General features: G+C 49.6%; 1 protein-coding gene across 18 annotated transcripts in view; it reads left to right on the forward strand.

Annotated features, from left to right (window-relative positions):
- The window catches only part of Tmem63c (transmembrane protein 63c), a 70,485-nt gene that overhangs the window by 24,345 nt on the left and 20,525 nt on the right, over window positions 1–25,615 (forward strand). For 4 of the 18 annotated variants that reach the window (NM_172583.3, NM_001361704.1, NM_001361705.1 and 1 more), the window contains 9 exons: window positions 7,142–7,204; window positions 10,704–10,913; window positions 11,439–11,518; window positions 11,947–12,028; window positions 15,837–15,874; window positions 19,789–19,931; window positions 21,212–21,260; window positions 23,439–23,547; window positions 25,584–25,615. The exon at window positions 25,584–25,615 is cut by the window's right edge and continues 42 nt beyond it. In NM_172583.3, the coding sequence (NP_766171.1) occupies window positions 10,770–10,913; window positions 11,439–11,518; window positions 11,947–12,028; window positions 15,837–15,874; window positions 19,789–19,931; window positions 21,212–21,260; window positions 23,439–23,547; window positions 25,584–25,615 (677 nt within the window). In that variant the 5' untranslated portion in view covers window positions 7,142–7,204; window positions 10,704–10,769. Of the gene's footprint in view, window positions 1–7,141; window positions 10,914–11,438; window positions 11,519–11,946; window positions 12,029–15,836; window positions 15,875–19,788; window positions 19,932–21,211; window positions 21,265–23,438; window positions 23,548–25,583 lie in introns of those variants that run through there. The other 14 variants (NR_155207.1, XM_017315036.1, XM_006515720.3 and 11 more) reach the window with 8 other exon arrangements.

Consider the following 25,615-nt stretch of genomic DNA (forward strand, 5'->3'; position numbering starts at 1 on the left):
AAGGTCATGAGGCTAATACATAGCAGAAGCTAGGGCCAGACCTAAAGAAGCCAGCTCTAGGGACCTACAATGACATGCTGCACTGTGTCTGCCTCCCAAGGTGCCGTGAGGTAGGGGACATAGGCATGGGCATGAACATAGGGTGTCGTATTGAACTGAGGTTAGTGGCAAAATGAGTTAGTGCTGGTATGGGGAACATTTGGGCAGAGATATTAGGATATGCCAAGGCCCTGGGGCTGGGAGAGAGGAACTGAGAGACAATGGATGAAAACAAGTGAAGCCAGTAAATCAGGCAGAGCCATCTTTAGCAGCCAGAGGAACAAAAGCAACTGAACCCCTTCGACAGGATTCCCTCGCTGCCTTCTTCAGGAAAAACACTCCAGATTGGACTCAGTGGCCCTTGTCTGTGAGCTATGCACACACAGCAGACAGCTAGCTCCTTTTAGCAAGATCTGTCTCAAGCGTCTCCAGGAATGAGCTTGGTGAGAGAAAGAACATGACATCTTCTTAGCACTACATGGGGGAGAACTCAGGATAGAGTGCTGTAGGAATAGAGGAGACATGGAACCTCCAGGAGGAGGGCAGCCTGGGAGTGCAGAGTTGGTATGACTTCCCACTGGGCATTCTTAATGGGGCTGGAGAGCCCGACCAAGGGCCAGAGAACAGGAGGCCTTTGAGAGCAGAGGGTCCACCAGTTAAGAGGGAATCCTGGTGGAAAGAAGAGATGGTGGCTTGACCAGACTTGACCTTCCTGAGTGGACAGCTTCATAAAGCCACCAGGGGCCTGCACAGAGACCCCTTCCCCATTGACAAGTTACAGTTAGATCTGTCAGAGTTAGAGGGCCTGAGGGTCAGCAAGGGGTTTGATGAAGGGAAGCCAACAATGCTTGTGCCTAGAAAAACCAAGGCTTCTCTTCAAAATACTGTATACCACAGGGCATGCTCATTTAGCTTGGTTTTTTGTTTTTGTTCTTTGCTTTTTTTTTTTTTAATCAGAAAAGATCTAGAGACCACTGAGAGAGCGTGCTGTAATGTTAAGGGTTTGCTGTTGTTGTTCCCTTTTCCTTAAATTAAAAAAAACAAAAATCGGGACCCTCTGTTTCAGAACATCAGTACACCCTGCTATTCTTTTGTTTTGTTTTGGGTTTTGGTTGGTTATTTATTTATTTATTTATTTATTTATTTATTTAGTCTTTTTGAGACAGGGGTTCTTTGTGTAGTTCTGCCTGTCCTAGAACATGCTCTGTAGACCAGGCTGGCCTTGAACTCAAAGATCCACCTGCTTCTGTCTCCCAAGTGCTGAGATTAAAGGCATGCGCCACCATGACCAACATTCTGCTTCTCTTTCTCTCTCTCTCTCTCCCTCCTCACCCTCTACACACACACACTCTCTCTCTCTCACACACACACACACACACACACACACACACACACACACACACACACACAAGTCGACATTATATGAACACAAGCAGACCCAAGCAAGCGTCACCCAAGCTGCTGTCCAGCCTCTGGAGATCTGGTGTCTGTGATAACCCCAACTTGGACATGATCACAATGGCTCACTGTGATGGAAAGTCTTTGGCCCTCTAGGTTGGACTGACAAGAGTCTGAGGACAAGAGAGAGAACCTTTCCATCAGGGAGAGGCACCCCTGTAGGGCCCCAGAGTGAGGTGGATGGAAAGTCAGTTCCCATAACTTCCAGCCTTGACTTGAGTGGCCACTGCATCCCTTTCTCTGCCTTGTTTTCCCTCCAGCTTTGTAACTGTAGGCTAGTACTTAGCCTCAGTTTATCTACCTGTAGAATGGAGCACTGACTCTTGCTGCTTAGGCTGTGGTAGACTACTTGCGAAGAGTGAATGGTAGTTAGAAGAAAGCTCACACCTGGGCTGTCAAGTCCCTGCCCTCTCCTTCCCTCTCCATCTGAAGCCACACCCACTCAAACCTGGAATTGGATTCCAGCATAGCTTTCCCTTTCCCCACTAACTTCTTGAGCCTGCGGTTTTTTTTCAAGGCTGTTTTGACTCTGAGTGTGGTTCATAGCAGCATGATTCAGAGGGGCTGACAGGTCCTTCCCCGAGGGCTCATTTCCCATCCCTTGCCAGTAGCTCCCTGACCTAGCTAGTCCCTTGGGCTCTTCAGTTCAAAATTCCTCCTTTCAAGATGACAGAACAGAATCTAGCTGGCCTTGATGCAGGACATAAAAACACTCTTAAGAATTTTCAGAAAAAAATACGTATGCATATTAAATCCAAACAAGGATTTAATACTAGACACCCCATGCTTCCCAAATGACTGGGATGGAAGACTGTGGGTGCTCAGAAGACCCAACAGACAACAGACAAAGCAAGTCTGTCAGGAGGGCTGTTCCTGGAGCCCCTGGGCTCCCCATGTGTTCCCTGGCAACCTAGGAAGCTTCTTTGTGATGCTTGCCTTTCTCCGTACCCCACTCTCCCCAGGAGGCAAGGCCTGGCATTGAATCTATTGCAAAGGGTCCCTTCCCTCTTCACCAAGGAACACAACCCAGCCTAAGGGAATCTTTGGGGGTGTCCCTACATATGTGCTGCACACAAAAACTGGCTCATTGGTAAGGTCAGGGGTCTCTGTGTTCTTCAACACGTCCCCAGCTGATTCAGAGCCCTTAGCCAGCTCCACAAGACTGAAAGGCCACCGAAGACCCTGAATGGGGTGTCAGAGGGCCCAGGTTCTCACCTCAAATCTTCCTGCCAGCAGGTTTGAGTAAGTGTCTGAGCGAGCCTTCAGGAGATTCAGCCCCACCACATTGTACACCGAACACACCGTGGATGGGGGGAAGGCAGGAGGTACAAATTTGTGCACCTGGTGGTGGTAGTGCTGGTGTGTGTGTGTGTGTGTGTGTGTGTGTGTGTGTGTCTCCTGATTTGTTACTATGGCGATTCTCATCAAAACCTAAGGGATGGCCTTATAGGCTGGATCCTGCTGATTCACTGGGTGTGGGAAGGGCGATAGTGACTGAGCCCTGGGCAGTGCTGGGAGACTCAGCTGGATGGCTACAGGGCCCAGCTTAGACCCTTGGTCATGTTCACCATGCTTATACTGCAGCATCCTGAAAGTCAGGGAAGGCTTTGCATCCTTAGACGGGGATCGGGCAAGCTCATCCCCTTTTTGCCATCTTTGTCGATACAGCCATCCCAGTGGGCAGTAATGAAACAGTCAGGCTTGAGGGTCAGCTCTGCCTCTTAGTAGGCCCATGACCTTGGTTGACTTGTTTAAGCTCACTGGGTTTTGCTGTTTCTGTTCCTGGATGGCTGGTCCTGGTGCCCTAAGGTCTCAATGAGGGTGAAGTGAAGTGTTCCTTAAATGGAATTGGTTGACCCAGAGCTAATGCTGGGGAAATGTTAGCAAGCAATAAGTTGACCCCTCCACAGAACTCCTTAGGCCATCTTTTTTTTTTAAATAGATTTTATTCCTAATTATATGTACTTGTGTGTACCTGTGTATGGGAATGTGAACATGAGTCTGAGGTCCTGTGGAGGCCGGAAGAGAGAGATGGATCCTGTAGAGTTACAAACAGTTGTGAGATACTCAACGTGGAGGTTTGGATCTGAACTCTAGTCCTCTGGAAGGGCAGTGAGTGCTCTTAACCCCTGAGCCTTCCCCCAGCCTTCCCTTCTCCCCCCCCCACCCCAGACCACCTTAATTCTCAAATCACTCCTGAGGCTTGGCCTTCCGATGTCCAGATCATCTGGAAGTGGAGAGCAGAGAGCTGGCCTGGCTCGAGAGGCAGCAGTGGGCCTGGACGCCTGGGAGGGAGAGAGGGATGGAAGGCGGGGTTGAAGGTGAAACTAGCTCCTTTGGACACTGTTGCTGAGTTGCTGAGGATGGCTCAGAGTTAGGAGACTCATGAAAACAGCATGTTCTGCTTTTGACAGTGGAAGGCAAGAGAGGGGAGCATGGGCAGGAGAGAGCTAGTCCCTCTCCCACCAGACGAGGTGTGCGACCACGGAGGAGGCCCTCCTCACAGACCAGCTTTCTCACCGCCCCTCCTGTCCCTCCTTGACCCAAATCAAAGGTGTAATTTGGTTTTTTTGTTCATGGAAAGGATAGAGACAATGGCTGCCAATGACTGCAGTTTAAGGGATAATGGACCCTCTCTTCCCTGAACACCTCCTCATTCCTGTCCCCAAGTTGAATGGGTGGCAAGAACGGCCCAGTAGAGATTCCTCAGTACCATCTCAGATAGGGAATGGTTTGACGATGACACTGGGTAATCCTGAGGGCTGATGTGGCTCTCAGTGTCGCACAAGGAAATGTATGAACCATAGGTCTTCATTGTCACGATAACCCTGTGAAGCTCTGCTGGCGTTACGACCACCTTCCAGGTGCTGAGCCTGAGGCTCAGAGAGTTAAGGGTGCCATTGGTGGTCACTATGACAGACCCAGTTTAAATTAGATATTCTGGCTTCAGATAGCCAAGTTCTCTCTATTCCCTTGAACAGTTCTTTGTTCTGTGTTGTGAAATTAGTGTCCAAAGAGTCATGGTCCTCGATACCCGCTACTCTAAGTCCATATGCTCCATATGTCCCAGCCGTATGTTCCATATGCTCCATATGTCCCAGCCGAATGTTCCTCTAGCATCTTCTGACAGTTTCCTCTACTACTACTTCTTCCTCTTCTTTCTTTCTTTCTTTCTTTTTAAAGATTTATTTTTTATTTGTATGACTACACTCCAGCTGTCTTCAGACACACACTAGAAGAGTGCATTGGATCCCATTACAGATGGTTGTGAGCTAACAAGTGGTTGCTGGGAATTGAACTCAGGACCTCTGGAAGAGCAGTCAGTGCTCTTAACTGCTGAGCCGTCTCTCCAGCCCTCCCTCCCTCTTTCTTTCTTTCTTTCTTTCTTTCTTTCTTTCTTTCTTTCTTTCTTTCTTTCTTTCTTTCTTTCCTTCCTTCCTTCCTTCCTTCCTTCCTTCCTTCCCTCCTCCCTCCCTCCTTCCCTCCTTCCTCTCTCTCTTTCTCTCTCTCTCTCTCTTCTTTCCTTCTTTCCTTCTTTCCTTCCTTCCTTCCCTCCTTCCTTCCTGTCTCTCTCTCTCTCTTTCTTTCTTTCTTTCTTTCTTTCTTTCTTTCTTTCTTTCTTCCTTCCTTCCTTCCTTCCTTCCTTCCTTTCTTTCTTTCTTTCTTTCTTTCTTTCTTTCCTTCCTTCCCTCCTTCCCTCCTCCCTCCTTCCCTCCTTCCTCTCTTTCTTTCTTTCTTTCTCTCTCTCTTCCTTCCTTCTTTCCTTCCTTCCTTCCTTCCCTCCTTCCTTCCTGTCTCTCTCTCTCTCTCTTTCCTCTCTCTCTCTCTCTCTTTCTTTCTTTCTTTCTTTCTTTCTTTCTTTCTTTCTCTCTCTCTTTCTCTCTTTCTTTCTCTCTTTCTTTTCTTTCACCTTTTAAGATTCTCTATGTAGCCTTGGCTGTCTTGGAACTCACTCTGTTGACCAGGCAGGCCTCAAACTCACAGAGATTCACCTGCCTCTGCCTCCCAAGTGCGGGGATTAAAGGTATGAGTCACCACCGCCTGGCTCAAGTTTCATTTGTTTTTTTGTTTTTGTTTTTAAGTCTTGGCTATATACATACATAGTACAGCCTTTAAAACTCTTTTAAAGATTTATTTATGTATATGTATATTTATCTTATGTATATGACTATATATATGATTACATACAAACACACACACACACACACACACACACACACACACACGCACGCACGCACGCACGCACGCACGCGCGCGCGCATCTATGCTGTCTTCATGCATTCCAGAAGAGGGTGTTGGATCCCATTACAGATGGTTGTGAGCCACCATGTGGTTGCTGGAAATTGAACTCAGGTCCTTTGGAAAAGCAGCCAGTGCTCTTAACTGCTGAGCCATCTCTCCAGGCCCTCAAGCTTTCATTCTTAACAGGGCCCATGCATGGATATCCAAAAAGCTAACCCTTCAGTTTTCTGCACCTCTCCCATGCACTCCAGAGCTAGCTTAGAGCCACATCTGGGTGGGGTTTTGCCTTTGGGTTATAAATGAAATGAAGTAAGAATGCAGGTCTAGGGTGGAGCAGTATATGGAGAAAGGCTGGGTGCGACTTTAGGTTTCCGTGACAACAGCCTCCTCGCTGCCTCTGCCTGCTGCCTGAGAGCTCAGGTGGCAAGGTGGGAGAGGTAAATTATTCTCTCCTCCCCTCCTACACCTGCCCTGCAGGCCAGAGCCAGATGGAGCTGAAACCCTGAACTGACCAGATTGCTGGGTGGAACCCCCACTACCCCCTAGGCTTATGTTGAACCCTCAAAGCTGAGGGTCTTCCCATCGCTAGGCCAACAACAATCCTCTCTCCAAATCCTAAAGGCTACAAATTCCCTGAGGAGGATGCCATGTTTGAACCTCCAGGGTCTGCCTGGGGCCAGGCAAGAGTAGCTGTTTGACAAGATAGATTCATCTTGTATGTGTTTTTAATATTCTGTGTATGAGTGTTTTGCCTGCATATATATCCGTGTACCACGTGTGTGCCTGGTGCTGATGGATGCCAGAAGAGGCTGTCCAACCCCCTGAACTGGAATTACAGATGCTTGTGGGCTTCTGTGCAGGTCCTCTGGGAGAACAGCAAGTGCTCTTAACCTCGAAATCATCTCTCTAGCCCCAGAGCTATCTTGTTGGATGGGTTGATGGGCAAACCAGTGACCCATCCCATTCTCTAGCCAGAGTTTATTTTAACTTCTTGAAAATGCTATATTCAGTGTCCCCCACGGGTCTTTGTCAATGTGGTCCCCTCTGCCCACCCCTCCTCGCTGCTAACTCCTGCACCTACACCTCTCGGCTTGGAGGTCATCTTGTCAAAAATAAAAAATGTTCTCCATTTAAAAGAAACCAGCAAGGATCTCAAGAGATGTCACACTGCCAGTAACGCCCGCTTTAAGGGATCTGACGCTTGCTCCTGGCCTACGGGCACTTGAACTCCTGTGCACAAATATGTCCCCTGTAATTTATAAAAATATTTTAAAACGAATAAGTAAAAGACACCAAGAGATGGAAAGACAGGCAATAGAATGAATGGTACAAGACATCCCGAATATAGGGGTTTGAGCAAAAGACCTCAGGTGATCTCTCCACCACATCTGTTCTTTCACAGCAAAGCTGTTGCTGAGTGGATGCCTCAGATCTGACGTGGACCTTCCCTGGAGAGCTGCCTCAGGTGGGAAATGTCGCCTAGGACTTGTGTGTGTGTGTGTGTGTGTGTGTGCGTGTGTGTGTGCGTGTGTGTGTGCGTGCGTGTGTGTGCGTGCGTGTGTGTGTGTGTGTGTGTGTGTGTGTGTGTGTGTGTGTGTGTATGTGTGTAGTCGGGTGGGGGGTGGATGGGTGTCAACTTCCAGTACCTTCTGCTTTGACGTGGGCTCCCCCAAGTGGCCATTGTCAGAACTACAGCTTCCTGCCGGAGCAGACCTGGAGCTAGGGATGGTTCACATGGCTGCTCCTCTTACCCTGGGGATGCTATGCTGTCAGGCTGCTGTTCAGCCTTATGATGGACATGCTTCGTGTTCAGTGTCAACTACGATAGATTAGCGGCTGAGCTTGAGTAGACATTAAAACCCAAGACACCTCATTAGAATGAGAAGGAAGCAGAAGATACGAAGGGCACTGGGCTTTTGCTAGGCACTAACTCGGAGGGTAGGAATGTGAAATTTTTATGTTTTCCTTCTTTTCTCAAGGTGCACCTCATTGTGTCATCAACCCTTGCTGTTTAAAAGAATATTTTTACTTATTCTTTGACAAATTTTCATATGTATACACTGTGTCTTGATCCTGTTCATCCCAAATCCCCTTCAGCTCACTCTGGGACCCTTTAAAGCCTCCCTTCTTTGCCTTCATAGCCTCTTTTAAAAGCTGAGACCTGGGGCTAGAGAAATAGCTCAGTAGCTAAGAGCACTGACTGCTCTTCCAAAGGCCACGAGTTCAAATCCCAGCAACCACATGGTGGCTCACAACCATCTGTAATGAGATCTGATGCCCTCTTCTGGGGTGTCTGAAGACAGCTACAGTGTACTTAGATATAATAATAAATAAATCTTTTTAAAAACAAAAAAAACAAAAACCTGAGCCCTATCCCTGCTTCCTGCATATGCATGGGCATGGGGCTGCTCACCAGAGCATGGGCAGCCTATGAGAAAAGGTACTCCCCTGAGAAAAAAATGATTCCCCTCTTCCAGGAGCCTTAGCTAGAGGCCAGCCCTACGTGCCAGAATGTTGATTGTCTTGATTTTGTGCAGCTATTATGGAGTAATATTGTGTGTTGATGGGTACACTGGCCATCTTGCATCCAGAGGACCACACTTTACAGTCCCCTTCCCATCCTCTGGCTCTTATTTTTTCCATCCCATCTTCTACAATGCTTCCTGAACCTTGAGGGGTGGGTTAGTTGATATAAATGTCCCATTTAGGGCTCAGTGGTCAGCAGCCACTTTGTCTTAGCACTCTGGCAGCGCTGCCTGCTGCCCACTGCAAAAGGAAGCTCCCCCCCCCAAAGTTCAGAGTAGCATTGATTTATGGTCTGCAGCTACTTTTGCTAGTCAACTCAGTTCCCAGACCACCTCATCTTCTGCTCTCTTTTCTCCTTCATCCCCACCTACCATCCTTCCCGGCTCCTGAGATGACAGCCCTGGACCTCCAGGGACTTCACATCCACAGCTCCTGTTACAGACTTTACAAACCGCTTCCCACGTTCCGGTCATTGCTCTGTAGGGACCACGAATCTCATCTCTCTAGACTCCCAACAGCGCCGCGGAGCATGGCAGTTGCTGTCACCATCCTCATGTGACAGACAGGGAAACCAAGGCATGGAGACCTCTGGTGCCTTACTGAAGATCACTGGGCGTGGAGTAATTGTCAGAGCTGAGCTCCGGTGTCACAGAACCTGCAGAGTGCAACGGCGCCCCAGTCCCTCAGCCTCCTCACCTCCTGGAGTTCCTGGAGCAGCCCCTCGGAGCAGCTGTTTCTCCCCAGCAGTGGCCTGTGATGGACAGCAATCCTTTGCACTCTTCCTTGGTCCCACTGAAGCCCTGTCTTGGGTTGTGGTACCTTTCCTCGGGACAGTTACCTACTGTTGCCCAGTCACTGGCTTCTGCCCTGACCCCTCTCTTGTCTCTTCTCTCCTTCAGTGATCTGGTCCTTTGCCTCTGAGAGCTGCTCATGCTGACAGCCTTTGTCTCATGCTGATGCCTCCAGGTTGTCTTCTGGATCTGCACCCACTGTCTTAACTCATCCAGCCAAACTATTGCTGCCAGCCCTCTTCCCCATCTTTCCAGCCAATGACCGACACTCCATTTTATTTTTTTCCAGTTTCTTGAGCTAGAACCCCTCAGGATCATCCTGGCTTCTCGCCACCTTTCATCTTCACCATCCAGTCGGCTAGGAACTCGTACTGGCTCGGTGTTCAAAGTGTCCAGCTGCCCCTCACCACCCTCCCGAAGCCAGCCCTGCCCAGATTCCCTCCGTCTGGATCCCAAGGGTCCTCTCTTTGCTTATTTGTCCCTATTTTATCTCTGTATCCTCAATTAAAAGGATTCTTTAAAACTTAGGTGACCTCCTGCCTCTAGGACCTCTCCTCTTCATCCCTTGCCCGGCCACAGAGTCTGTCCCTCAACACACTGGGAGACCTTTGCCTCTGTTTAGGAGAGCGCCTTCCAACACACGCGAAAGGTGGCTTGTGCCTGCAGTGGTTACTGATCCTCCCTTGTCTGTGTCTCCCCACTAGGCTACAAGGAAGGAGTGCTCTTATTCTCCACAGTCACCGAGGTACAGCCAGCGCGAGTGTGGCACATGGCAGTTGATCACAAAGTATTTGAGTTAACTAATTAATTAATTAAGCCTTCTCTTGAACGAGAGCCAAAAGACTCTGGGTAGGGTAAGGTCTGCCTGTAACTGGCTTTGTATCTAGGGCTTACCAGGATGCCCAGCTTCACTGAATGAGTGTGGCGTGGACCCCAGCAGGTGCTGGTCTTCTTGGTTCCAAGACAAGGTAGGACAGGGAGCTTACCAGCTAGGGAGATGGCTCAGTCAGCAAAGTGTTTGCCTAGAAAGTGTGAGGACACAAGTTTAACCTTCAGGACCCACATAAGGGTGTCAGGTGTGGTGACCTGTGGCTGCAATCCCCACGCTGGAGAGGCAGAAACGGGAAACCCGTGGGATGTGCCGGATAGCCTGTTTAGCCTAATTTGATGGGCTCTAAGCCAGTGAGAGACCCTGTCTCAAAAGATACAAAGCATTCCTGAGAATGACACTTAATGGTTGTCCACTGGCATGTGCTTGTGTGTTCACGTGCACGCATGCACTCAAACGTGCACACATACACACCAACCAATATACACACACATAATAAATTACATTAGACAGGGAGTTATTGAGTCATCCTCTGCACTAGGCATTCTGCATCCCCAGGGTCCTCTTTTTCCTAGGTCAAGCACTACAAAATAAGGAATCAGTCGGGGAGTTGGAACTACTCTGTTTGCACAGCCATGAAGTTTAGACTGTTGTAACCTCATGGTAGAAGGCTGGTGCCACTGAATGGGCCAGCTCTTCTCCCTTGATAGTTCTAAACCTAGCATTGGCCCCTGAGTTTCTGCATGTCCCCCAGTCTGATTGGCTGGCGTCCTTGGTGCATGTCCCCATACTCCCCAGCAGCTTTGTGTGTTTTGCAGAGTGGGGAGTAGTCCCAGTGTCTGACTGAGACCTTCTGCCTGGCTGGGAGCCTCCGTGTGCCCAGGATGTCTGCCTTTCCAGACAGCATGGACCAGAAGTTTCATAACATGACGGTGAATGAGTGCTTCCAGTCGCGGAGCACTGTCCTCCAGGGGCAGCCCTTTGGGGGGATCCCCACCGTGCTCGTACTCAACATCATCTTATGGGTGGTAAGTCTTGGGTGCCACGGGAGAGACACGGGGAGGTCTAAGCCAGGATCCACGCTGTGCAGCTCTGACAAGGGATACAGTGGGGATTCCCAGTTCAAAGCACACCAGCCACAGTAATGGTGCAGCCTAGGTGGCCCAGGTGGGAGGGCTTTGGGGTTGGAAGGCAGGCAGAATTTCTGAGGCTCCCTCTACACCATCGGAGAAAAGTCTATTGCCTTTGGGCCTTCCTTCTCTGTCCCCTGGCTGGTTCTCTCACGGGGGGGGGGGTATTCTCGTTTTAATTACGCCAGACACACCCTCAGCTCCTCCATTCAACAAGCTGACCATCTATCTACTCTGTGTCAGGAGATGCCCAGTTCAAAGGGACAGCTCCTCCCAAGACAACTTATCATCTGATATGGGGGGGAGCTCTGTAGATTTAAGGGATAGGGTGTTTCTCCCCCTGCCATGGGAATGAAGGCGGGGTGCAGAAGAAGGCGTATGTGAGCGAAGTCTCCTGCTCCGCTTGCTTTTCCGGGTCTGCAGTTCGTTGTCCTGCTTTATTCCTTCCTCCGGAAAGCTGCGTGGGACTACGGGAGGCTGGCACTGCTGATACACAACGACAGGTAAAGCGGGGCAGGATGGTGGGAGCCCCACTCCCCTGGGAGACACTGCCTGGTCTCCTGACGAAGCTGCAGGAAGTGTCTCATCAGCGAGTGGCATCCTGTCCCTTGCCTTTGCCCCTGCACTGACCTCGAGGAAAGCGCAGGACTGCGAAGGGCAGCCATCACTGGGCACAAAGCCATGTTTGTGTCTGGTCTTTGACTTTCTGGAACCCATGGCTCGACTCCCAAAGTTCATTATACACCTGACAGCAGGGATTCCGTCTATACCCATTATCTGCTCATTCAGCTTAAAGCTAAGGCCTGCGGCTCACAGCTATGGGAAAGAGCAGCCACTGTTCCTCACCTAGAGAACCTATAGGGAGCTGGGCAGGTGCCTGAGAACCTAGTCTCTCTCTTTCTATCTCCCTGCCTCCCTTCCTGGCGGCCAGCCTGACCTCACTGATCTACGGGGAGCAAAGTGAGAAGTCATCTCCGTCAGAGGTTTCCTTGGAGGCGGAACGCAGGGACAGGGTGAGTGCTGAGAGTGGGCTGGGGTCCCTTGGGTCAGGCAGTCATGGTGCACAGAGTAGTAACTGCTTCTTCAGCCTCCCAGATTCAGTTTTCCCACCAGAAATATGGAAATATTAACCATCCCTAGATCCTAGAATGCCTTCCGTTCATCATGCGGGGATTCTCAATCTTGTCCAGCCCTGCCCAACATAGCCTGTGTCCTGTTTTCTCTTTTCTGTGGACTTCTGACGTTGCCATTCATTTGACCAGTTTCTGTGGGTACCTGTGGTATGTGGGACCAGGAGATGGACAATAGACATCATGGACAAAGTTGTGCCTCATGGTATTTTCTTCCAGGGCTGGGAGACAAGCAGGCAGTTAGTATACAGGACATGGACGAATGCATGGTGGGAAAGGGGGACAGGAGAGGCTTACAATAGTGCAGGGTGAGAGCAGCATTGTGGTTGGTGGTCAGGGATGGTGCTGGACAGAACATGACATCCGAGCAGAAACCTGATAGAGAAGAGAAGAAGCAAAGAACAACTCTATTCTTCATGGCCGCCACACTACAGTCTGTGTGATCAGCATCGTCATCTGACTAGACAGCAATTTTTCCCTCACCTCTTGGCCCTCCCCAACTCCTCAAATACGTCATCACCCCCTGACGCTACCAGTGCCCCTAGGCCAACCATGGCCCTCGGCCACTGCCTCTAAGTCCTTTGGTCTCTCTTCAGTCCTCATCCTAGCCTGTCTCTCAGAAAGAGAGGCGTGTCCAAACTGTGGACTGAGGGTTGCACGTGTCCCCGGATAGCTATGAATATGACCCGGCTGATTTGTAGATGGCAGTGCTCTATCACAGTGTCAAAAGAGGTTGTCACACGTGCTGGATCTTTCTGCCTTCAGCAGGATGATCCAGTTGGGTCTATGGCATGCTGTTTTATTTTTCTCCTACCTCTGATTTGCAGAGTCCTCCACTGTTGTAGTCCCCTGTCTATCCCAAGTCCCCTCCATGTTCTCTGTCTCTGAGACCTGGCTTCCATTCTCCCAACCTTGGCTGTCATCACCACACTGCTACCTCTAAATGTTTTCTTCCCACTAGTCCTGAAGGCCTCTTTTGCCTATCCTCTTCAGTGACCTTCAAGGTAGCATGAATACGCTCAAAGCATCCCAGGACACCCTTCACCCCGTTCTAATCCCTGAGCTCAGCCCTACCTTGCCCCACCTCGCTCTTACCCAGGCACCTGAGCATGACCAGTTCCTTTCCTGAGTTACGTTGCTTTGATCATCTCAACCCAACCAGCCCTGCCCAACTCCCCCAGCCTCTTGCCTGGGTGGCTTCAGCGGCTCTAAGTGATCCCTTGAGATCCTCCCTTGTTCCCATCTCATCCATCTCCCATCTGCATCCAGAGCCGCGCCTGTGAACTGAGACACAGGTTCTCCTATGCCTGCTTTCAGTTTTTCCTAATGCTTTTGCAATCCATTGCAGATGTCTCTTTTCCACGGCCTGGCGGTTTGCTCCCTTGCCCTGTATCCCATCTGTGTCTCCACAGTGGTGGATGTTGCTTCTTTCCCATCTCAGAACCTTCTGTGTATTTCCTCCCTCTCCTTCTCCAGTGGCTCTTTTCTGAGTCTCCTCACCCCAGCATCCTGACCAACCTGTGTAGGTCCAGAACTTGTGTTTTCTGCTCAAGGAGAAAGCGTTCCTTTAACATCCCTAACCCTGTCTGTAATGACCCCTCACCTGCATAACCAGCTCTCTGTGTCTGCTTCCCCTAGTGACCCCTGCATCCCTGTCAAGCCCATGTTGTAAAGACCAACCTGTTGTACGTGGTAGATGGAAGCACATTTCTTCTGTGACCCACCCCTTCAAGAGACCAGGTCTTCCTCTTGTCAGGCTGTGCCCCATTCAATGTGTGAATCCTCAGGGGAGGCTCAGGGTCAAAGGGGACAGTGGCACTGGCCTTGCATTGTACACAGGCTATTTCCTGACATGCTGCCCTGTGCCTATGTGTGTATGCTTTGCAATGCTAAAAAGATTATTTGTCTTTCTTAAAAACTAAGAAGCATGCCACTAAGTTCTAAGCAACCCAGGACTATAGTAAGACTTTAACTTAAACAAACAAGAAAAAAAGAAAAAGTAAGAAGGCAAATCATTACGCAGGAGGGGAGCAGGCGTGGGGAGGTGGTCATTACAGCAGTGAAGGTTCTCAGCCAAGTGGGTCCCCCTGGAGTGCTCGGGCAAACCAGGCATTTGTTATTACCCCTATGTCGTGGGATGTGGAGGATAGGGACAGAGTCATATCCACTGTGCTAAGCTGTCACTCAGTCTCATCAGCTGAGTGGGCTCCTGGCAGCTGGTGGCCCTTCCCTGTAGGGTGGGCTAAGAAGAGAGGGAGCGTCTTCTTCACTGGCTCCATTTCAGTTACTGACGTTTCTGCGGGGTGTTGGATTCAAGGACATCGTGTTAGTCACAGCTTGACAACCCACAGGGGGAGAGGTTTGTTCAGGCTCAGAGTCAGAGGGCTCAAATGTGTGCTCAGCTGACTGCCCTACTGAGGAGCAGGAGACGGAGAGGTGAGGAACAAGATGCACTCTTCAAAAGTGTGCCCCACTGACCTACTTTCTCTGTACCTGGTAACAGCCCATTCACCTATGACCACCAATGGACTGAGCCATGAATGATGTTATCACGCTCACATCTTTGTAGTGTCACCAGTTGGGACCAAGCCTTCAACACGGGAGCCTTTAAAAGGGAGGGGAATGTCACTTTATACTCAAACTTAGAAGTTGGGCCTTGTGCCAAGGGAACAATGGACTTTCTTTTGGCCTGTCCTTCTGCTCCCTTTTAGGGAAGACCTTTCTCCACTCCCTTGGTTCTAGAGGGCTGCCTGTCAAGCGGGCCTGCCACAGAAGAGATACACAACCAAAACAGGGCCAGTCCAGAGATGCAACCGTGTCCAAGCTTTTGTTAACCTTCTGTGACCCTGTGGACATGAAGGCACTTACTTGACTATCACCTCTGCCAACTGAGAGCCATAGACCCCAGACCACCCTCACAGACAGCCTTCCCAAGCTGACTCTCCTCTTGGGGCTCCCCACAACCTCCCTGCAGCTAAGGCTGTTTTCCCCTGATACTTAGAAACTCCAGGCAGCAAGATCCAGGAGAAAGGCCTCCTCAACGAAACAAGACACTGAGGTGCAAGAGCCCAGGCTCACTCAAACTGTTTTTACAATGAAGGGCTCATTTAAGGCCCAATTTTAGGGAAATTCAAGAGAAACAGCTGCTTCAGGTACACCTAGATACCAGAAGTCCAGCATTGCCAATAGGGCCCCTCTGGAGTCCACTCTCATCTAAGCTGGCCTTGTTCTCATCCTGTCTGCATGTGGCACCAGAGATGGCATTAAGACACTGCAGAGTTCTCTGCCAACACCCATATCCATCGTCTTAAGAGAATTTTCAGTAGCTCCTTTTGCATCATGTTCCCATTGGCCAGTTGATCATTGAAGGTAAACTCAATGATGAACAGCACCTGGACCTCGTGTGTAGGGGAATGGGGACTTCTCAGGAGGAAGCCACAGTGACAGAAAGGAGCAGCACCCATCCATCCAGGGGTCTGTCCAGCCCTCCTTCCAGGCTCCATTCCCTGTATCAGAATGGCAAAGATGTCTGCTCACTTCTAGGGAGACATGTCCCTCAGTATTTACCCCATTCCAGAAAGTCCCCTCTATGGGAGGAGACCTCTGACATAACCCTTTGCTCTCTGGGTCCCCATAACTGGGCAAAGTAGTCCAAGCTGGCATTTTCTCAGTTTCTCTCCTTTTCCCCCAGGGCTTCTCTTCCTGGTTCTTCAACAGCCTAACCATGAGGTAAGTGCCACTCTTGGAGATTCGGAAAGCGTTGTCCAGGGTTTGAGGTGAGATAGGAAGGGGCTGCAGAGATCAGCAGACCCTCCTTGGAAGACAGCCTCTCCTAGTGTAGGCAGAGAGTCCTTTCCCAGGTTGTAGCTGGTACATGAGTACTGAGCACAGCACTTTGCCCCTGACTCCTATCTTGACCCTTGGGGAAGGACCCCATGTTAAAGCAGAACCATTATACCCATGAATACAAAAGCAAGTCTGTGGACTCCAGGAAAAGCTATTGTTGCACACCCGCTTGGTCTCTGTGGTCACCATACACCATATTTGTCGAGAAGGATCAAATACCTGGAGCAGAAGGTCAAATGTCCCTTCCCTGAGCCTGGGTGGCAAAGGCAGGACCTTGAACACCTCACCTTCTGGATTTCTGTACAGCCAGACCACAAGACACATGTTCTTTCTCACTTCTCCAATGTCAAACATTTATTAGAGTGAGCCTTGGCCAGACCCTTTAGTGCAAAGACATGCAGACACACGTATGTGTTCTCATGTGTACAGGCATGTACGATCATGCATAGAGGCAGTGCACTCATTAAGACTCATTCATATACACACACACAGATACACACACATATGCACTGGCATGTATGCTTATTCATACTTACATACATGCATGCATGTACTCAGCCTTTCCTTGCCTGTGTGTTGAGTCATATATAATTCCAGGCTCTCTCTAAATATTGCCCATCTCCTGATCCTCCTCCAGTATGTTTTCTTGCCAGGTGACACCTGCTGTACATGGTGCAGCCTCACCTCCTTAGAGACTGCATTAGCCAGGATTCTTTAAAGTAACAGGACTTATAGAGTGAATCTCTCTATATAAAGGGGCTTTATTGGACTGACTGACAGACTGTGGTCCAGCTAATCCAAAAATGGATCCCTATGAATGGAAAGTCCAAGAACCCAGTAGTTGTTCAGTCCATGAGGCTAGATCTCTCAGTTGGACTTTAGTATGTGCTGGAATCCTGAAGAAGTAGGCTCTAACACCAATGAAGGAATGGGCTGGCTAGCAAGCACTAAACCATACAGACAGAAAGCTTCCTTCTTCCATGACCTAACAGCCATCTCTCCAGCCCCCACGGCCTGCTTTTAAAGGAAGATGTGGAGGTCTCGCTTGTGTGGAGAGGATGGGAGAAGGAAAACAAGGGCCTGTGGCCCAGGCAAGCATGTGAGGTGACCAGTCAGCTGTTGAAACAACAGTAAAGCTTAGGAAAGCTGTCAGAATGGAGGCTTTAGCCTTGACAGATGGAGCCTTAGAGATTGAAGTTGAAGTGACAGAAACAGCTGGATCACCTAAGGGACAGGATCAGCAAAGGTCCCTCGAGGCCTCAGTGAGAGAGGAAGGGGAAGGGTATGAGCTCACACAAGTCCACGCAGGCATGGCTGACAACCGTCAGAGGAGGATGTTGACCTTCATGATCTGGGTCAGTCTTGAGGAGGCATTTCTAGGGTAAGCAGATGTTTGAAGTGTGGAAATGGAGATCAGAGCCTACTTCCCAAGAGGCGTGTGGGAGGAGGGAAATAAGATAGTAGAGAGACGGGGGAGGGGGGGACGACAAGATGGGGTGCTTAGGGAGTTGCTTGGTTTATTTTACAGTAACGTACACAGGCTTGAACCTGGTGGAAGTGTAAGGAGCAAGGTGTGGGTGGGTGTAGAGAGAGGAGAATGTCAGAAGAGGTGACAGTAGAGGCAGCAAGTCTTCAAGATCAATGGAAAGGAGGAAAGATATTAAAGCAGACAGAATTAACTGCATGGGAGAAAGGCATGGGAGCTCGTACTGGGGAGTAATAGAAAGAATGATGCAAGGAAGCCCCTGAGCTGGAGGCAGGATGTCTGACCCAGGAAGGAGAATCTCATTAGTCCTGTCCAGTCCAGCCCTCCACTCTGTCCACCTTTGCGGGGGTGGGGGAAAGTCCTGGATACTCCCCCTTCCCTTCCCTTCCCCTCCCCCACTGTATCCACAGTTCAGATACGATTTTCTTTCACAAGATCAGATCTGGCCATCCCAAGCCTGAAGCAGGGCAGGTCCCAGTTCTCCCATGGCTTCTCATCAATTCTCAAAGACCCCATTCTTAGGACTTAATTCTCAAGTCTAGGGCAAGGAGTCACAGATAGAGAGTCAGACACTCCGAGGAAGTCTCTAAATTGAGATACTGAAAACCTCAAAGAGGTGCTCGTACATTTTTTTGTCATAATGTTTGAAAAAAAATCTGCATCCTGCGCTAGATATTCTAGAATGTTCTTCAAACTAGAATGTTTGAAATTGAAAGGAACCAAAGAGCCTGCCTAGAAGGTAGGTGTGGGGAACCCATGAACGAGGCGATCACATGGTTTGGAGTATGTTTGCATGTGTGTGTGTGGGGGGGTTCATGCCCACACCTACCCACATGAGTGTATCTTGTGACCACTTTACCATGGTTTTATACCCTGAGCCCCTCACCTGCTCTAAAGGCCCTGACTATAACAGTATTATCAAGTCTCCACTCTTCATATTCATGGTGGTCACCAAACTCCATAGCAACTTTTGAGGGGACAAACCGTCTTCAAACCATAACTGTCACTAAGAAAACCTTGCACAAGAAACAAAGGGAAATCATCAAAAATGCTTAATTAAAATCATAGCACCTGCTGTTTTTTGTAGAGGACACAGGTTTGGTACCCAGTACTCCCCCATCAAACTCTAGTTTTAGGTGACCCAACTCCTCCCGATTCCAAGGACACCCACACACCCACAAACTCATGTAGGCATGCATACATACACACAATGAATAAATCTTTATAAATCATTTTAGGTTTAATAAGATTGTAGAAGCTTCTTTCTCCTTTATATTTTCCAACTTAAGCATTTGTTGCTTTTATCCTTCTGCTTTAAAAAAATGATTTATTTATTTTTATGTGGTATTTTGCCTCCATGTACATCTGTATGAGGGCATCATATTCCCTGGAACAGGAGTTACAGACAATTATGAGCTGCCACTTGGATGCTGGGAATTGAGCCCTGGCTCCCTAGGAGAACAGCCAGTGAGTGCTCTTAACTTCAGAGCCATCTCTCTAGTCCTTACTATTTCTTTCTGAGACAGGGTCTCTTGTAGCCCAGGTTGGCCTTGAACTCACTACGTAGTTTAGGATAACCATGAACCCCTAATCCTCTTGCCTCTACCTCCTAATTGCAGAGATGACAAGAAAACATCTACAGTGCTCTGACATCACATCCAGGCAGGCAGGGCAGTTATAAATCATGACTCTATAGATTCTTACCCATAGCTCTTGATAAGTGTGCTGTATCTTTGCTGGATGCCTCCTGGGAGTAAAATTGCTAGGTCCTAGAGTGCACGTGCATTCTCTTTCAGTAGCTAAGGCCAGCTGCTCTCTGACTCGTGTATATACTCAGTTTCCATAGAGGAACTTCCCCAACACCCTTGCCCTCACCTACATTTGGTCACTGTCTACTTTCTTCTTTTGGCCAGCCTGGCAGTGTCATTTTTAGGTATTGCCTTTGAGGTGAAGGAATTGAGAAACACAGAACTTTTTTTTGAAGGGACACATCTGCGTCATCGGTAGTGCTGTGTCCATTGCCAGCAGCACAAGCCCGGAGTGTTTGCAGAAGGATTTGAGGGCTGTCTGCCTCTTGAGTTCACAAGGCTCTGGGTTCCCGCCTGTGCCTATAGCACAGCCTCTCTGATGCACCCGTGATCTGACATGCCCTCTAGGCACTCTTGAGGCATTGAGAAGAAGGGCAATATCTTCCCCAAGATTAAAACTTGGAAATAAGATGGTCTTCTTCCCACTGTTTCCTCTGCCTAGCCCCACACAAGCAGTGATCTCCCTGGTACCTGAGGAATGCTCTTGTTTCTGTCTCTCGCAGGGACCGGGACCTGATCAACAAATGCGGGGATGATGCGCGAATTTACATCACGTTCCAGTATCACCTCATCATCTTTGTGCTCATCCTCTGCATCCCCTCCCTGGGCATCATTTTGCCTGTTAACTACATTGGAACTGTTCTGGGTAGGCAGAGCTCGGCAGGATGTTGGCCCTAAGCCACTCGCGGCTTAGTAGGCTGGTGGATAAAGCTTGGGCCCCACGGGCCTAGAAGTCTGGCTTTTAGTTCTTTCCCTGGAAGGCAGTTGTCATGTGTCCTTAGGCAAACCATACATCAGTTCTCCCATGTGCAGACTGGAGCCTTGTCTGATCCAAGGCCCGGGAGAGCAGAGGCTCACAGTTCAGCCTAGAGCTGTCTATAAATGCCCCTGTGCCTTTGGAGGATGCGTGGCTCACTGGAGAAGCTTTTGAGACCCTGCTTCTCCTCACGTGTACCCTGGTGGACACACACAGCCCTGTACATGTAGAATTTGTCTGGTAGGACCTCTGCCCACACTCATTGTAACAGGGCAGCGTTGTGAGTGAGGGCTTGGGTCCTAAGTTAGAAAGACCCTGCCTGATTCCACACCTTTCCCCATATCTACTGCCCACAAAAATACCTTCTCCCAAGCTAACCAAGTATCTCACCTTTGGAATCGGTTCCTTCCACTATTTTAGATATGGAGAGAGAGGTATGCTGAGTACCTAGTACTCTGTGGAAGCTCAAAGAACACAACTGGGCCTTCCTTAGAGCTGTGGGAGGGATGAAGCTGTGGGAAGGCCGGTGTCCGCTGGTTCCTTTGATGTCCAGATGGAAGCCAATTTAACCTCATTCCTCGAGTTTGCCCTGTTTCTCTTCAACCAGAGGTAGACCTGAATGAGTCCACAGTAGCGTTTTGCAACACCAGAGTAGGTGTCCCTGACACAAGAGACTCTCATCCCAAGCATGAACGTGGTGGTGACAGTGTAATGCAGGATTCCTATATTGTCTATGAAGCCTGGGTCTGTCTGGACAGACAGAGTAATACATGTAGCCAAAAGGATCTACTTTGTTCGAATGTGACAACGTCCCATTTTCTGGAATGTAGGCCTCTTGTTGGGACTGTGGCCAGCCATTGCTAATGTCATCAGCCAGCTGGTTCCCTCAAAGCTAATTTGCAGGGTGTCTGTTACATGCCAGCTGTGCTGTGGGGATTCCCCGAAGACACTTGGTCCCACAGATGAGAGCCCAAGTCAACACCCCCTGGGAGGACAATGTTTTTGCTGGAAGTTGGAGACAAGTCTGGGGACCAGAAGGAAAAGCAGATGTAGGCTTTACGTCTCTCTGCGTCTTTGGCACTTGTTCAAAACCTTGAGTTCTGTCCCCACCATACCTGCCGGCAGTGTAGAGGCCAGGATTAAGGTTGTCCCTTTCTTCTCTCTTTCAGACTGGAACAGTCACTTTGGCCGGACCACCATTGTCAATGTCTCTACAGAGTAGGTACCTGATTTTCACTCCCATTCTACTGGCTGGGTGCTAGCAGGGAAAGAAGGGCCAGGGTGTGGTGCCCGGCTTGAGTAGCTCTGTGCTGACGAGGCAAGCTTGGTGTCTGTGGAATCCAGGGCCTGAGTGGGATGCCAGAAGTTACATTCTCCTGGTGGGGCAGGGCACGTAATGCCTCAGTTTCCCCATCTGTCATGAGTGGAACTACCCATACTGACCATTCCTGAAGACTATAGAAATGGTCCTATTTCCATAGTGTCCTAGTTAGGGTTTCTATTGCTGGGACCAAAGACCACAACCAAAGAAGCAAATTGGAGAGGAAAGGGTTCATTTGGCTTATGCTTCCTCTATCATTGAAGGAAGTCAGGGCAGGAACTCAAACAGGCAAGGAACCTGGAGGCAAGACCAGATGCAGAGGCCATGGAGGAGGGCTGCTTACTGACTTGGTGCTCATCATGGCATGCTCAGAATCACTTGCTTAGGGATGGTACCGCCCATAATGGGCTGGGCCCTCCCCCATTCCTCCCTGGAGGGGCTGAAAATGGTGGAAAAGGACCAAGATGGGGGCCGCAAGTTAACACCTCAGGGACAGAGAGATCTGGACAGGATCGCTGGACAGGTGGCAGCTGCCAACAAGAAGCATTAAAACAAAGGATGCTGGGTTAATAAATTGCCTCATTCATAAAAAAAAAAAAAGAAAATGCCCTATAGCTGAATCTTATGGAGGCATTTCCTCCCTTGAAGTTCCCTCATCTCAGATGACTCTAGCTTGTGTCAAGTTGACGTAAAATCAGCCACACTTAGTGAATCTGCGTCTGGGAAGACCCTGGAGCAGGGTGGGAGTGGAATATTCAAGATGCAGTATCCTTGACAAGACATCCCTCAAATAATGGAGTGACTCACCCACCCACCAGTCTGCACTTCTGGTGTCCACAGCAGGACAGAAGAACCAGAGGATAGGTTTGCCACCTACTGCTTCTGCATCTCAGGAAAGCCTCACCCCAGATTCAGTCCTTAAGCATAGGTAATATCCATTCTCAAGCCAGGACCCCGCCCGCCCAGCTGGTAGCTACACCAACCTGAACTGAGCCAGATATGGCCCTGCCTGTGTGTGCTAAGGTTCACTAAGTGGCTTGGCCAAATTCCTGACCAAACTTCAGAAGCCATTCCCGGAGGTGTCAGTGGAATCCACCCCACCCCATCCCCACCTGTCTCCCATCTCCACCCCATCCTGCCTTTAGCCTCAGAACAGACTAGCCTTGCTAGAGCTCTCTGGTCAGCAGAAGGTAACTGTGGAAGCCTTTCCCCTCCTCCACCAGCCAACTCTACCCGCCTCAGTGTTATGGGTAGGACCAGAGCTACCAGCACCTCCCTGAGCCATTCTGAAGTGTCCAATGCCTCTTCCCGAGAACTGGAATCCTATAGAGCAGTATAGAGCCTTCGGCGTGCACAGTTCCACACTTCACAGTGCTGAAATACTCTTTGAAGAATCTGCCCTTGTCTCAGTGCAGGATTTGAGTGGCTAGACATCTATTTAGATAGGTGGACGCCTGTGGCTGGTCAGGCACTGAGACAGAAGGAGTAGACCTGGTTTGGTCTCCTTAAGTCTTGACACTCAAGCTTCCAAATGATAATTCTGCTCAGATACCTTGAGACAGCATCCTGTGAGGTGCTTGCAAGGGTAGAAACAGAGCCCAGTGGTCACCAGCCCTCTACTCTGAGGCAGTGAGATTGCCTGGCCCTTGTCTCTCTACATATGACCCAGTACTTCCTCACTTAGCCTACTGGTCATCCATGGGTGACAGATGGCTGTCTATGTATATGGGCAACTATGGCTCCTCTCCCTGTGACCTTAGGCAGGTTAGCCACTCTTCTGGCCCTCCTTTCCCTATGGATAAAATGAGACTGGGTGGTCAGAGAACCACCCTGAGGGTCTGGTGAGAAGATGCAAAAAACAAAAAACATACAAACAAAAAAAGAGCTTAGTGCCCACCCCACCCCACCCCCACCCCTAACCCCTGGATCTGGTTCCCTGGGAGTCCTATTGTGGGGGAGTGAGTCTAGAGACACCGTCTCAGTGGGAGGGATGGCTAGGAATACTGATGGCATGATGGGGGTAGAGCTCCGGAGGCCTGCAGCAATATGAGTCTTGTGCTCCATTCTCTCTGCAGGAGCAAGTTCCTGTGGCTGCATAGCCTCTTCGCGTTCTTGTACTTCCTCATCAACCTTGCCTTCATGGGTCATCACTGCTTGGGATTTGTGCCAAAGAAGAGCCTCCACGTAAGTGTGTGGAGGACCCTCTCCCCAGCGTCACAGAAGGACCATCTTGGTTCATCCTGCATGCAGGAAGGGGGTGTCTGCCTGCAGCAGGAGCCAGCCCCTGGCTGCCTTGCCCGTGGGTGCTTTCCGCTTCACTTCCCCCTGCTCTAGTATCCCACTTGCTAAGGTGAGAGCTCCTCACACTGGCTGGTAAGTAGCTGCTCATACCTGCCTCTCATCCTTCGCCTTTGCTACCCTAGAAACTCTGGCCTAGGGGCTGTGTTAGAATGTGTACCCTAAAGTTTTCCCAGCGTAGGGGTGTGAGCAACTGGGGATAATTTCTACCCTTGTCCAACTCCCTGGCTCAGGGGTACACTTGGGAACTTCACCTCTCCTTTTTTAATATTTCTTTGCTTTTAAGTGTGTGTGTGTGTGTGTGTGTGTGTGTGTGTGTGTGTGATGTGTGCCATGTATGCTCACATGTATGTATACGTATATGTATACTTGCCCACACAGAGTCCATAACAGAACATAAGGTATCCTGATTTTTCCATCTCCGCCTTACTCCCTTGAGACAAGGTCTCTCATTGACCAGGGAGCCAAGCTGGCTACCAGCAAGCCCCCATGATCCTCCTGTCTCTGACTCCTATTGCACTGAGGTTCCAGGCAGACTTGGCCACAACTGCCTTTTTGACGCAGATACTAGGAAGTTGAACTCACATCTTCATTCTTGGGCAGCAAGTGTTCTTAACCCATTGAGCCCCTCTTCCCACAGCCCGAGTCTTCATCTCTTGACCTACTCATACCTTCAAGGCCAGGGAAGAATTTTTGGCAATCTTAGTGTTGAGGTCGTCCACAGCCTCTGGTACGCAGAGTTCATGGCTGAGGAGCCGTGAGTGGGCAGCTGTGTTGAGTTATCTGTGATCTGTGGGGAAAGAGCACCCATGAGGATAACCATCCGTGGCTTCATCCCTAGCCTGCCATTGCTTAGTGGGGCAGCAGGATCTACTCCTTTGAGCCTATCCTATCCAAGACAGACTCGCTTTAACCTACCTCAGGATGTAGATCCCATACCCTGAAGCCACCGCAAGCACAGAGACCGGAACACCCATTCGCTTCTGCTTTCCTTGATACCAGATGCTGATTCTGATGTCACTCGTCTCTTGTAGTTTATTAGACCGTCATCTTGAAATTGATGGATCAGAAAAACATCATCCACCCAAAGAGTCTAACAGGGAGTTTGGGCAAGGACCCCCACCCCCACCCCCACCCCCACCCCCACCCCCACCCCCAGCTTCTCTTCAATCTTGCTGTCTTAGCCCACTTTTTGTCACTGTAACAATGTTCCTGAGGGAATCAACCTAAACCGAGGAAAGGGTTTTTTGTTTTTGTCTCATGGTTTTGGTTTTATTAGATATTCAGTCGGCTCCATTGCTTTGGGGCCTGGGGTGAGACAGTTCATACTGACAGGAGCATGTGTCTCGAGAAGGTTACTCACCGCCAGGTGGCAGATGAACGAATAAAGAGGAAGAGGAAGGTTTGCATGCCACAGTGCCCTGTAAGGGCACATTGTCAGCTACCTGTGGTCACTCACTAAGCCTCCTCTCAAAGTCTCTTTTTCCACATGGCACTGGGGCCTTTAGGAAATATCCTGGATTGAAAGCACTACTCCTGCTCCCAGCTCCAGGCTCCTAGAATACTAGGGATTTCTCTGGCAATGTGAGGTTTTACACCAGAAAGGTAGTTCAAGGAGACTAGAAGTCACTGTGGTGCTGTACCAGCTACAAGTGGGCATGCCCGTTTTTAGAAGGGGAGATGTGATCCTTCACGTTGGCTCTGGCCCTCCCTTCCTGACCTCAGATGTCTGACAGGGGCATAGAGAATAACCAAGACCTGGTTTGCTGATCTCTGGGCTCCAGGAAGCTGGCAAGCAGCTCACTTAGCAGGGAGGCTTTTGGTAGCCAGCAGCCTTGTATGAGCAGAAGGCCTCTGGGCCACTAAGGACCCACATATCCACCACTCCTGTGGAAGCACAGCCTTGTCTCTCCCAACTCCAGTTCACGAGGACACTGATGATCACCTATGTACC

The sequence above is a fragment of the Mus musculus genome, chromosome 12 (assembly GCF_000001635.26).
Source record: "Mus musculus strain C57BL/6J chromosome 12, GRCm38.p6 C57BL/6J".
Classification (NCBI taxonomy): Eukaryota; Metazoa; Chordata; class Mammalia; order Rodentia; family Muridae; genus Mus; species Mus musculus.